Source organism: Phoca vitulina, unplaced genomic scaffold (assembly GCF_004348235.1).
Source record: "Phoca vitulina isolate PV1807 unplaced genomic scaffold, GSC_HSeal_1.0 scaffold1, whole genome shotgun sequence".
Classification (NCBI taxonomy): Eukaryota; Metazoa; Chordata; class Mammalia; order Carnivora; family Phocidae; genus Phoca; species Phoca vitulina.
Window position 1 is genome coordinate 19463727 of NW_022589704.1, and position 12620 is coordinate 19476346.

General features: G+C 55.8%; 1 protein-coding gene across 7 annotated transcripts in view; it reads left to right on the plus strand.

The window, feature by feature from the left end:
- TNS1 (tensin 1) overlaps positions 1-12620 on the plus strand; it is a 201539-nt gene that overhangs the window by 85480 nt on the left and 103439 nt on the right. For all 7 annotated transcript variants that reach the window (XM_032402452.1, XM_032402457.1, XM_032402469.1 and 4 more), the window contains one exon: positions 4022-4063. In XM_032402452.1, coding sequence (XP_032258343.1) covers positions 4022-4063 — 42 coding nt within the window. The remainder of the gene's footprint in view (positions 1-4021; positions 4064-12620) is intronic.

Consider the following 12620-nt stretch of genomic DNA (forward strand, 5'->3'; position numbering starts at 1 on the left):
GGCTGGAAGGGAACAGCATATGCAGAGGCCCTGAGGAAGAACAGAGCTAGGTGTGCTCGAAGGACTGAGAAGAGCCCACCCTTATGTGTGGCTTTAGGTCCTGGACAAGGGATGGACACGGAGTGCTGGTGGAGAGAAGGACAGGGCCCAGGTCACGCAGGGAGCCCTTGCCTGGCTGGCTGCAGTCTGGTGCATTCAACCTCGTGACCTGGGGGAGTCTCCAAGGGTGTGTCCCGTTGTTGGCATTGTGTCCAGGGACCTTTGAAATTCAGAAGATGTTAGTGGGTGGGGGACTGATGAATGCCAGGCATTGGTAACTCACCCCCCAGCTGCGCCCCCAGCTCTCTACCTTGCAGGCTCCAGAGCCAGATTGCCCCTCCGCAGTGGCCTTGGACAAGTCATCACCTTTTCTGTGCCTTCCTTTCTTCATCTGTGAAGTGGGGATAAGAAGTCTCTGCCCCAAGCATTTTGAGAGCTTAGGACAGTAGCAGACCGAAAGCCACATTCCAGGGGCTGTTGCCCTGGTCGTTGGATAGAGCTGTAGGGACACTAGCATTTACGAGAGCATCAGCATGGCCGAGAGGGCAGGAGCGCATCTCCGTCGGGAGCCGGCCTGCTGGGTTCACATCATCGGATGGCTTATCGACCTCCCCAACGCCTTGGCCTCCTGGGCCATAAAACGGGGTGTTGAGGGTTGTTGTAGGGATGAAATGAGGGAACTTAGGCTGAGTGGCATAGGGCAAGTGTGACGGGGGCACCTGCCATTGCTTCTACTTTGACTGTTGCGTTTTTCCAAGGGCAGAGACTGAGCATCAGGCCTGCTCAGCCCACACCGTGTGGATGGGTTTATGGAGATACACCAGGGGAGGAGGCTTACCTGAGGCTGACCTCCTGGGCCCGAGCCCTGGAATCCTCCACTGCCAGTGCCCGGGAAGCCAGTCTATGACAGGGCTGGGACCCAGAGCCCCTGCGGACACCCCCGAGTCTGCCCCCTCTGCGGAGAGAGGGTTCCTAGCTCGGGTCCCTATGGGGCAGTGGGAGTGGTCACTGCTGACACCGGGAGTGTGGGGCTGTAGGGCACGGGCCACAGAGTGGCAGGGGGCCCTGGCTCTCCCTGGCACATTCCAGGCTCCTGAGAGGGTGGCCAGGGGCCAGGGTGCCGGAGGGAAGGAGAGAGCCTTTTAAGGAAACATTTCTCTGCTTACAAAAAAAAAGAGAGACAAGAGACATTGAAACACACAACAAAGTTAGTGGGCTGGCCGGCCCGGCTGGCCTGGAATGCACAGCTGGGGGCGGTGGGTGGAGGAGCTGCTAGGGGGCAGCAGGCCCCGAGGGGCGCCCAGACCGCAGGCCCTGTGGCTGGGGGTCCACCGCTCCTCTGCAGAGCTCAGGCCTTAGGGGCAGCTCTGCCTCAGGGGAACAGGGAAGTGACCTGGGGTCGGGACACCTGGACTCCCGTTCTTTCCACCACCGCCTTAGGGTGGTTCTGGAAGAGAGGCCCTCCCACTGTTTCAGAGGACACTGTCCATTCTGCCCCTCCTTTAAATGGATCCATAACCTCTCCCCGACCCCCTCAATCCCCAGACCCCGAATGGAGACTGGAAACCCCCTTGTGTCATGGCGTGGGAGACAGGGCTGTGGATGGGACTTGCCCGGGTCTGGAGGCCGTGGCTGGAACCTGCAGCATCCGTCCCCCTGCAGCGTGGTCCTCAGGTTCCCAGCCCCACCCGAGCCCCATCTCCAGCTCTCAAGGAAGGAGCGGAGCAGGGTGCTGCCCTGTGGATTGCACCTGCTCCCATCCAGGGCCCGAGGGACCCATAAATGATAGAGTGGTGGCAGACACTGGGAACCTGGCCCCGTGAGGTTGAAACCTATAGCCCCTGAATGGGGTTAGGGACAGGAGGGGACAGGGAGGAGGCCACTGCTGGATGCAGGACTCCTGCCCACAGGTGCCTGGGGGAGCAGTAGTGTCCCCCGTGGCTGAGACCTTGTCCAGTGGGCAGGGCAGGCAGAGAACCCTGCAGGCCACAGCCACCTCTGGGAGCTTCCCTTCCTTCCCAGTCTGTTCTCCTGGCATCCTCCACCCCACGCTAGGCTCTGTCTGCCCCAGAAACTTCTAAAACAGTCACTCATGGCTCCATGCTTGTGTGTATCAAGAACCCTGAACTTGGGGGAGCATTTGTCCCCACGTTTCCTTGTTCTCTTGAACATAAGGGAGGAGTTTCCCTTCACATTTCATTTTGGGAATCAGAATGCCTAAGTTCAAATCTTCACCACTTATCTGCTCTGTGACCTTGGGCAAGGTGTTTAACCTCTCTGTGCCCCCCTGCACCTCAACCAAAGATGTAATAGTACCTACCTTATTGGGTTGTTGAAAGATTAAATGAGTTAATATGGGTCAAGCATAGATAATAATGCCTGTCATTCCTATAGTCCATATTCAATGAATGTTAGCTATTGTTCCTTTGTTTTGGCCTCATGTATGACTCTCTCAATAGTCTTGGAGTAATGGTGAGTACAGGGCGATAGATACTGAGACTCAACTCAGGCTTCTTTGCTGGAGAATGAGTTGGGGCAGGAAGCCCGTAACGGGACTGGATCGAGAACCCAGGGATGCTAAACACCCAGCTTCTCTGCCCCTTCCAGAGCTCAGGGCACACCATCACGTGAGTCTTGTCCCCTTCTGGGCTGGTGTGTCAAGTCTGGGGATCCCTTTGGCTGGTTGGAGGACAGAACTGGGTCTGGTGGAGGGAGGGCCCGGCTGAGGGTGGCTTCTTGTGAGCAGCCAACTCTAGCCGAGCCTGGAGGCTGTCACCATCACCGCTCCGCTGGGGTGGTGGCCGGAGCAGGGGTTGCCCACTTTTTGAGGAGGCAGCAGCCCCCTCTTCAGCGATCTGGGGCTTGTGCCCACACACCCTTATGCCCGAGGGAGAGCCTCCTCCTAGTCCCCTCCGTGGGCCCCTTGGGTTGGGAATTGGAGCCAAGATTGAGGTATGAGCTCCAAGAAAAACGTGTCCCAGCTAGAAAAAAAGAACACACTGAGTCTCTGATAAAGGGCCCTGCTAATTGTCAGGGTAGTGGTTTGGCTGCCTGGCCTGGATGGGGGATGTTATCTCAGGGGAGGGAGAAATGCAGCCCTCCCTCCCCCCTCCCTCTGTCTGGAGGCCCGCATGCCAGTCCCCACCCTCCATCAGAGAGGAAGATGAGGATGGTGTTAAGAATAAAAGCTTGCCCATCGAGAGGGTGCTTTCACCCCTCAAGGCTTTCTTTGGAAGAACTGGCAGGGGCCTTTCACCATCCTGCTTCCCACATGCTGTGGGGACCCCAGACTCTGTGTGCAGCTTTGGGTGAGATGTCCTGGCATTGGGGAGAACCTCCTTTCTCAGAGGTCTTAAACATGTTTTTAAAAAATGTAAAACAAATCTTAGCATATTGTAGAACATTTAGAACATAGAGCAGAGAAAAAAAAAAATCCTTCTTCTTATTACCTTAACCCACTGCTATTAAAAAAATCCCGGTGCACTGACCTCCAGTCTTCTGCATATTTTTCTACAGAATTAAAAAATTGTGTGATAACAGGGTGCCTGGGTGGCTCAGTCAGTTAAGCTTCCGACTCTTGGTTTCGGCTCAGGTCATGATCTCAGGGTCATGAGATCGAGTCTCGCATCGGGCCCTGCGCTCAGCACAGCGTCTGCTTGAGATTCTCTTTCTCCCTTTCCTTGTGCCCCTTCCTACCGTGAGCATGTGTGCGCACTCTCTCTCTATCAAGTAAATAAATAAAAATCTTAAAATCTTTTGCCTTCTGCCACACCCCCTCTACCCAGTGTTATTGCCTGAGGGAATCCCCCACATGGCTGCAGAGTCTTCCAGTGACCTCTCCAGCTGGTGATGGTCAGTGTGTTGGGCTCACGGAAGGGGTGTCTAGCATGGAGGCGGGGTCGTGGAATGGTCTCAGGAGGCCCTGGTTTTCTGTGGGGATGAAAGATGCTAACCTTGCCCCTTTCTCTGTTCCCTCCCACAGGTGGCTGCCCCCTGCCTTCCTCCATCCAGCCATGAATTGGTGGTGAGTGACAGTCCCTTCCCTACCCTGCTGGTCTCTTTCCCCTCTTTCTTCAGCTCCTTCGTTACTGCTGCCTTTAGACCTAAGCATGCTGCTAGCCCCGGAGGGTGCTGGGCCATTAGGTAAGGAGGAGGAGGGGGACACTTCCCGAGGCTGAAGCTGGACTGGGAGGAAATGAGTCATGAGGTCCCTTCTGATGAGATGCAGGGCCTCCTATTTCAATTTGAGACTGAAGTCCTTGGAAAAACCCATAAAAGGGCATCTCACATGCCTCTGGGCCTGGCCAGTGCCTCTTGCTCTGGGCTTCCAGGACCAGGGGACGGCACCTTCTACCTGCCAGGACCAGATACCCTTTGGCTGGAGGACAGGGAATGGATAGCCGGACCCACAGAGTTCACCCGCCTGGGCAGTGGCTCACATTCAGGTGGCCCACTGCACCTCCAAGCCCCTTGGCTGACTCTGCTTTTCTGCTCTGTCTCCATGTCTCCCACCCCTGCCTCCCCCAGCAGGCTTCCAGAAAAGTGTGGATAGGGGCAGGACGCCTATGAGTTGTGGGCTGTGGGGAGAGGGGCCTGTTCCAGACGGATCCCAGCTGGGCTGATTTGGAACACTGGGAACTTTTCCTCCCGGCCCTCTCAGGGTCTTCTCACCCTCCCAAGGCCCCCCCTGCTCCCCAGCCCAGCGCTGGAGGGAGGCAGGGCCCTGGAGGCTGGAGGGGAGGGGTCTGCATGAGCACAGGTGCATCCGTGTGCGTTTGTGTGTGGGGGGAGGGGTGTCCTATGGGCACAATCTGATTTGCTGATACAGAGGAGCCTCTGATGACACTCGTGTGGGTGGGAGTCTGGGGGAGGGGGCCAGGATGTCCTGGCAGTTTCAGGCGTCTGCACACTCGCTCAGCCTGGAGACTGGAATCTCTGTCAGGCCACCTGGTCTCTTCTTTCCCTCCAACACCCATTTGCCCCGTGACAATGGACGAGTCCCGCACTCTTTCTGGACCCCAGCTTCCCTTACTGTCAAGGAGAGGGGTTGCTCCAGATGCTCCCAAGGCCTTCTTGGTGCTGAGAAGTCTCCCCTCCACCGAGGGTTGTTGCTGGAATGAAATAAAGTTTGTAAAAGCGCTCGTGACTCAGCCACCTCGGGCCCACGGCCGTGTCCCTGGCCTCTGCAGCCCTGGCCCAGGCGCCGCCAAGCTATTTCTGTTCCTCGCAGAGGCCCCTCCTCCCTGGTCTCACTGGGCTCAGACCCTCCTGGGCCTCAGCTCTGCCCGGCTGTGCCGCTCCAGATGTGACGTGTTTTTCGCACAGAGCCCAGTCGCAAGGTCATCTGACAACAGAGGGGCGGGTGGGGCGAGGCTGGGGTGCAGGCCTGGTTTGCAACTGCCGGTAAGAAGTCACTCGGGGATTGTGGAGGGTCATCATGGTGGGCGGGCGGGGTGGGGGTGGGGGAAGCGGGGAGCATAAGTCTCATCATTTCAACCCAACTGCCACCTCGCCTCTGAGAACAGAATGTCCTTGGCTGCTCTAGAATAGCTGGGGGGTCTGGGGTTTAGGGATCTCCAGGCAGAAGCCAGATTCCTGGCCACTTGGAGTCTTGTGAGCTTTGTTTATGTGAGGAAGGGTCAGGGGTTGGAACAAAAGGGAAGACGTTGGCATTCCAGCTGGAAGGATTGCAGTTAGATACCGAAGGAACTCCTACCTGAGTGAGGCTGTGGAATCTTCCCGTCCCTGTGATGTGCCCCACCTGTGCAGGAGGCTCTGACCTTCCTGGAGGCTGGGTCAGCCACCTGGTGGTGGAATGGTTGACACACCAGATTGTGCTCCCTGAGGCTTCCCACCTAAATCAGAACCCCCCCTCCCCACCGCCGTGGTCAAGAGTGAGGGGGTTAGACTCCCTCCCTTTGGATCCTGGCCCCCAGTCTCCTCTGTGTGACCTTGGACACATTGCTTAATCTCTCTGAACCTCAGTTTCCCCCTCTGCAGATTGGGAGCTTGTAATAGCAGCTACCCTATAAGGTGGTTAGGGAGAATAAAAAGGAAATGAGTGTATTTTTTTTTTAAAGATTTTATTTATTTGAGAGAGAGAGAGAGCGCGCACATGAGAGAGCACAAGTAGGGAGGAGGGGGAGAGGGAGAAGCAGACTCCCCGCTGAGCAGGGAGCCCACATGGCCCAGACAGAGACAGCACCCCCACATCTAGCCCCACCCCTACCTAAGCCCAGGACAAAACCTTTGGCTTTTTTTTTTTTTTTTTTTAAGATTTTATTTGTGAGAGAGCAAGAGGGAGAGGGAGAAGCAGACTCCCCACTGAGCAGGGAGCCGGATACAGGGCTTGATCCCAGGGCCTCGGGATCATGACCTGAGCCGAAGGCAGATGTTTACCCGACTGAGCCACCCAGGCGCCCTGTGAATGTATTTATTTAATCCATATTCAGGGCCCTCCAGGGCCTGCCCACCTGATGTGGGGTAAAAGTCCAGGTTCTTGCATTGGCCTGTACCACCCTACGGGATGGCTTTGCACTCTGGAACATCTCCTTCTAGAAGCTCTCTCCTCCACTCACTCTTGGTCAGATACCTGGTCTTCTTGCTGCTCCTTGAACACAGCAGGCATGATGCTGCTTCAGGACCGCTGTTGTTTGTGTTCCTCCCGGCCGGGAGCCCATTCCCACGGATCCCTGCGAGGCAAGGCTCTTTCCCTCCCACAGGTGTTCACGCAAGTGTGAGATTTCCCTTTCCCCCAGCAGCCCTGTCTCCCCTCCCTGCTCTCCTGGTCCCTCCATGTCTCACAACCTGGTACACGGTGCGTCTCATTTACAGGGCTCCCCCCATACCAGCACGTCAGCCTGTGTGGACAGGGATTTTTATCTGTTGTGCTCACTGCTGTATCCCTACCCTCCAGCACATAGTAGGCTGTCACCTACTACGTGCCGGAGGGTAGGGATACAGCAGTGGAAGAAAGGCGTTCAGCTGGATGCCCGGTGCGGATTAGGGGCTCAGGAAGCGGGACTGCTGTGGCCCCTGTTGCCCCGCTTGCCCATGGGCGGGGGTCTGTCTATTCGAGGGGCAGGGGTGGGCCTGGGCCGGAAGCTCTGCTGTCGTCCCCAGGGAGTGGGAAAGTGGCCCAGGGGAAACCGGGAGAAAGTTTGGCTTCCCCCAGAGAGCACTCAGCACCTGTTTCCTCAAGGCAGGCGAGGCAAGTGCTTTGAGCAGGTTCACAAGAGGGAGGAAAGGGCGGGTTGTATTTTTCCTTCCTTTTCCATTTGCTGCCTCCCCTTCAGCCTCGGCAGAGCTGGTCTCTGGTCTCCCTGCCCCCTTCCCTCGTGCCTCACACAGTGTGTGCCTGTCTGTTGCAGTTTCTCCAGGTCTCGGGGGGGTCCCAGCTCTCCCTCTGGCCTTCTTACCCATCTTGCTTCGATCTTACCCCCCTGGGATCGGGAGCCCGAGTTCTGGGCACAGGATTTCTGCATGGTGTGTGCCTGCCAGTCACATTCTCCAGCCTGTGCCAGGCCAGCCAGGGCAAAGTGGCTTAATCTTCAACCCGTGTTTTCATCTTACTCAACAGATGTTGCCCAAGGCCTTGGGTAGAAGGGTCCTAGGGTCACCTCCCTCCTGTGGGGTCCCCCGGTGGGGGCAGGATGAAGAGGGGAGAGGGCTTGTTTGCCACGGACGCTCCTGATCCTTGGAAATTGCTGAAGCAGCTTTTCTCAACTTCAGAAAAATAAAGAGTCAAAAGGAATTTCCCGAGGGTGATAGCCAAGTGGAGTGGCCGCCGAGGTCGGCTGGATGGTGAGCCCTGCTGCACACACAGCCTGGCACCCAGGAGACTTGCGCCGGGGACAGAAGGGGGTGCAAGTGCTTCTCCTCACGCAGACCAGCCCCTTGGCAGGTGCTCAGAATGTCACTGTGGGATGAACTGGAGGTCGGGTGGGGAGTTTGTGAGGGCAGGAGGGAAGAGGTGAATGGGACAATGGGAATGCCAGGCCAGATTCACCCATAATAGCAATCAGAGCAATGGGGAGACGTTAACCCTTGTATGGAACTTTCTTTCCGCCAAACATGGTTCGGAAAGCTTTGTAAAAATAAACTCATTTATTCTGCAGGACAACACAGCAAGAGAGATGCTGTGATTATCCCAATATTACAGATGAGGAACTGAGGCCTCAGGCCCCACAGATATTCAGAGAGGGAGCTGGGATTTTGACTCAGTAGTCCAGCACTGCTGTCCACCCTCCTGACCATCAGTCATGACAAACGTCATTCACTTGCATGACACCTGCAGTTTTCAAAGCCCTTCCCCTGACATCGGGCCATGGGGAACCCACAGTGGATTGTGTGAAAGTCTGGGCACATGTGAGAGCCACCTGGGTAGGCGGAGGAACAATGTGGGGCTCAGAAAGGCTAGGTGATCTGTTCATGGTCCCACAGTAGTTGGGGGGTGGGTGGTGGTGTGCTGGGTCAGGAGTGGGGTTTTAGATTCCTGGTTCTGCTTTCTCCCCAGGATCCCCTAGATGCTTGCTGCTGATGTAAATACTGGATGCAGCCAGGTGGACTTTTCTGGGATTTCCTCTCCTTTCCTTTCCTTCCTTTCTCCCTCCCTCCCTCCCTTCCTTCATTTATTTGAAGTAGAGTCGACACACAATGTTACATTAGTTTCATGTGTTGGGATTTCTTTTTCTAAACAGCACCAACCACAAGTGTACCTAGCTAGCTTAGGGCCTGGGATTTAGAGGAGGGTCCTGAGCACCCACCTTGTGCACACTGCTGTTTTAATGCTGGGGCCGCAAAGTTCCTTTCTGCCACAGTGCCAGGCCTTCTAGAAGGCGAGTGGGGTTGGCATGGAGCCACAGGAAAGAGAGGACTTTAGACACCATTTGGTCCAGTCCTGCTCTGTTTCAGATGAAATGGAGGCCCTGAAAAATTTTTTTTGTCTTGAGTGTTTTTTTATTGTGGTAAAATACACATAACAGAAAATTAACCATCTTAACCATTTTCGAATGCACAGTCATGGTATTAAGTTCATTTCTGTCCTTGTACAAACGTCACCCATCCTACTCCAGAACTCTTGTCATCTTGTAAAACAAAACTCTACCCATTTAACAAGAGCTCTGCCCTCCCCTTCCCCAGTCCCTGCCAACCACCATTCTCTTTGTATCTCTCTGAATTTGACCACTTAAGTGCCTCATGTGAGTGAACTCATATGATATGTGTCCTTTTGTGACTGGCTTGTTTCACTTAGCACTGATGTACTCAAGACTCCCTGTGCTGTAGTGTGTGTCAGAATGTCCTTCCTTTTCAAGGCTGAATAATATTCCATTGTATGTCTGTCTCACAGTTTGCTTACCCATTCATCTGTCAGTGGACATTTGAGCTACTTCTGGATTTTAGCTCTTGTGAATAACGCTGTTTTCTTGAGAGCAGCCATTCTCCTGGGCTTGGAGTGGTGGTCCTGAGATTTTCAGACGACTTTCCCAAGGTGCCTGAGTGTCAGATCTGAGGCAAGAAGGCACCACACTGCCTCATGGAGGAGGAGGATGATGTGATGTTCCGGACAAGTGTGCAGAGCCCTCAGCCCTGATGATGCCATCTTGCCCTCCATCAAGGAGAATGACTAGCAGTCGCTTTAGTTTGAACTCCAGGCTCTGATGAAATTTCATCTTCTGGCCATGAGTGCCATGAGCAGCCATCTTGGAAGATTCTAGAAAGTGGAGCAATGTCAGGAGAGATGAGCCCGATAGAGGCTTGGTTTTCAAAGGAGAGAGCAAACTGGGCATTACATTCCAAAGAAGATTCTCAGAGTGGTGAGGGTGCTGAAGATCTCCTTTCGTGCAACAGGGCTGTGCGGTCTGGAGAGGGAAAATATGGAGCAGGCGCAGACTGGGAATGAGAACGTGGGGAAGGGCAGATTTGCTATTGCTCTCCAGAGTAGAACCTAGTATGGAGGTTCTTACAAAGAGGAGGAAGGATACTTAGATGTAAAGAAGAGCTTTCTAACATCTAAAATGGCCTGTCGGGGGAGGGGGGGTGTTGCTGTCTGTTGCTGGAACCCATACTCACCAGCACCTACTAGGTGTAAGGTGGGTGCTGATGGCAAGTTCTTTCTCTGGGGAGGGACTGGTGGAAGTCCCGCCCTTAGACTGGGCTGTGAAGGGACATGGCTCCTGGAGGTCAAGGCATCCATGAATGTGCTGACCACCATCCCGGGAGAGACCCAAGTCAGGTGAAGAGAAATCCTTGGGAGCCATGTTCCGTGGGGGGGAAAGAGAGGAGTATGAGATGGAAGCTGATTAGTGCCCGCCTGGGGGCTTCTCACCAGAGGTGGCCTTGGGGGCCAGGGAAAGAAGCAATCAGTTTGTGCTGTGGTGGCTGAGGAAGTCTGTCTCCTGTTTCAGGTCTAGTTTAAGATTTGAGCAAATGGAAGAGAGGAGAGGAGGAGGATGGAGAGCTGAAACAGAGAGGGGGCAGGGCCTTCATATGAGTTCCTGAGCCCGTTGCGAGCCAGGGCAAACCCAGGGTAAATATTTTTGGCCAGTCTGCCCTTGCTGGAGGAGGGGGGTGGAGGGGAGTGGGGGCCAGGCGATTCTGTGTCATTTTGGTTGGTGGCCCTGGCTGGGTGTGCTGATGGAACTGATGAGTGCAGGAATGGAAAGAGTGCGAACATGGCATGTGTGGAGGAAGGGGCCAGATAAGGGAGGAGTACACACGCCTGGCAGGGGAACTTGAACTTGATGAGCCAAGCAGTAGGGCCATTATGGGTCCTTGAGTGGGGAAGTGACCCAGAGCAGGATCTGAGAGAGTCTGCTGCCAGCTGTGGGGTGCGGCTGGGTGGTGAGGGGGCTGTGGGAGGAGTGCTGGGCACAGGTGCTCAGCTGGAGTAGAGAGAACGCGGACAAGAGTGGCCAGAGGGGCACAGAGGAAGCGCCTAGGGAAGTCCAGACTCCCAGTGCCCTGGGAAGGGGAGAACGGCATCCAGTGTGGAGCAGGGGCAGGAGGGGGCTGGGTGAGTGCCCGCCACCCCTGCTGTTGCCCCCTCTCTGCCAGGAACTGTGTGCCGGGTCCCTGGGGGTGAACTGGGACCGGCCTGAGGACAGGAGTGGGCTTCCGCAGGCCCCTCCTTGGGGGGGGCTGTGCAGGGAAAATCAGGCATCACATTTCATTTAATCAGACCCAGCCTGTTCTTTTCCTCTGGGGGCCTAGGCCTGCTCAGGAGAGGATGGAGCCCCTGGGGCGACTTCGCCCAAACACTTAATGGGGAACCAGGCCACTGGCCTCCCTCCCACCCTGGCCGGGCCTGGCCCTGTGTGTTCCGCACCCTCTCTCCAGCCCCCTGCCCTCAGTGCTGATGCCCACCCCCAGGGGCTCCGCCTTCCCAGGATGGTGGGAATTAACACAGGGAGGGGGTGGGGGTGGTGGTAGGCGAGGGGCAAACACAGGCTTTGAGGTGCAGACCTGGACACTCGGTTTCTGCATCTGCCCAAAGGGGTTCAAAGTGCTACCTGAGTGGCGACAGCTCTGGGATATTTTGTCCTTGTGTGATCGTCCTCCTCCCGCTCCCACTCCGGGGACTGGGGGGTCTGTAATGTGCCCACCCAGCCCCACGCCCTCTAAGTGTCCAGTAAATGGTGCTTCCCTGCTCTTCCCTCTTGCTTCCAGCCCCTCCCTTCATCTGCTTAGGGTTCTATTTCTGGAGCAAGTGAGCCTGGAATAACCTGCTGTGGGTCCCGGGGCTGAGGACGCTCCTCCAGCCCCCACCAGCCCTACCTGCTGGCTCCCCCCGACTCCCTTCCCGTCCTGCTAGGCAGCACCACCTGTGATCTCACAGTGGGTTGCCATGGCGGGACATGTGACGTCATGGGGTCTTTTTGGCCTAAAAAACTGCCTGGATTCCAGGCCTCCCAGGGGGCAAGAGTGGGGAGGGCTGGAGCAGTGGAAGGAAGGAGGGTGTGAGGAATTTCTGGACAGAATGTTCCTCCGGAGGCTGAGTCTGCATTCTGCGCCAGACCCCTCCCCCGAGCCTGGGCTTGGGCATCTACCCCTCCCCCCCATGGCCCTTGCCTTGCCTTTTCCTTCCTCCACAACAGCGGCCCACAGATACATTTTTTCCCAGCCCACCCTCCCTGTAGGCCACCAACATGTCATACTGCACAAACCTCTGGGCATCATCCCAGCCACCCAGCCCCTCGAGCCCACACAGTTTGGGGTGGGTATGCATGCGCAGAGGGGGCGTGCGTGTCTTTTTTTGGAAAAAAAAAAACTTGAGGAAAGGATGTGCAGTTTCCCTTATCCGCCCTGTGGTTCGCAACCCTTCACATTCAGGAAGTTCTCTCTGATGTCTGATCTCAGTGTCTCCTACTGCCGTCCATTTCCTCCTCTTCCTACGGCAGTGCACTGAAGGGGTCTCTTCTTCCTGAGGATCCGAGACAATTCGTCTCTAAGTCACATAAAGCTTGTTCCCAATGGGAGGGCAGTTGACTGAGAGGAACTTTCAGTGAGTGAAGATCTTCGTCAGGGAGAGGAGAAAGAACATGACGGGGATGGAGGGAGCCCGGTTCAAAGACCAGCTGGGC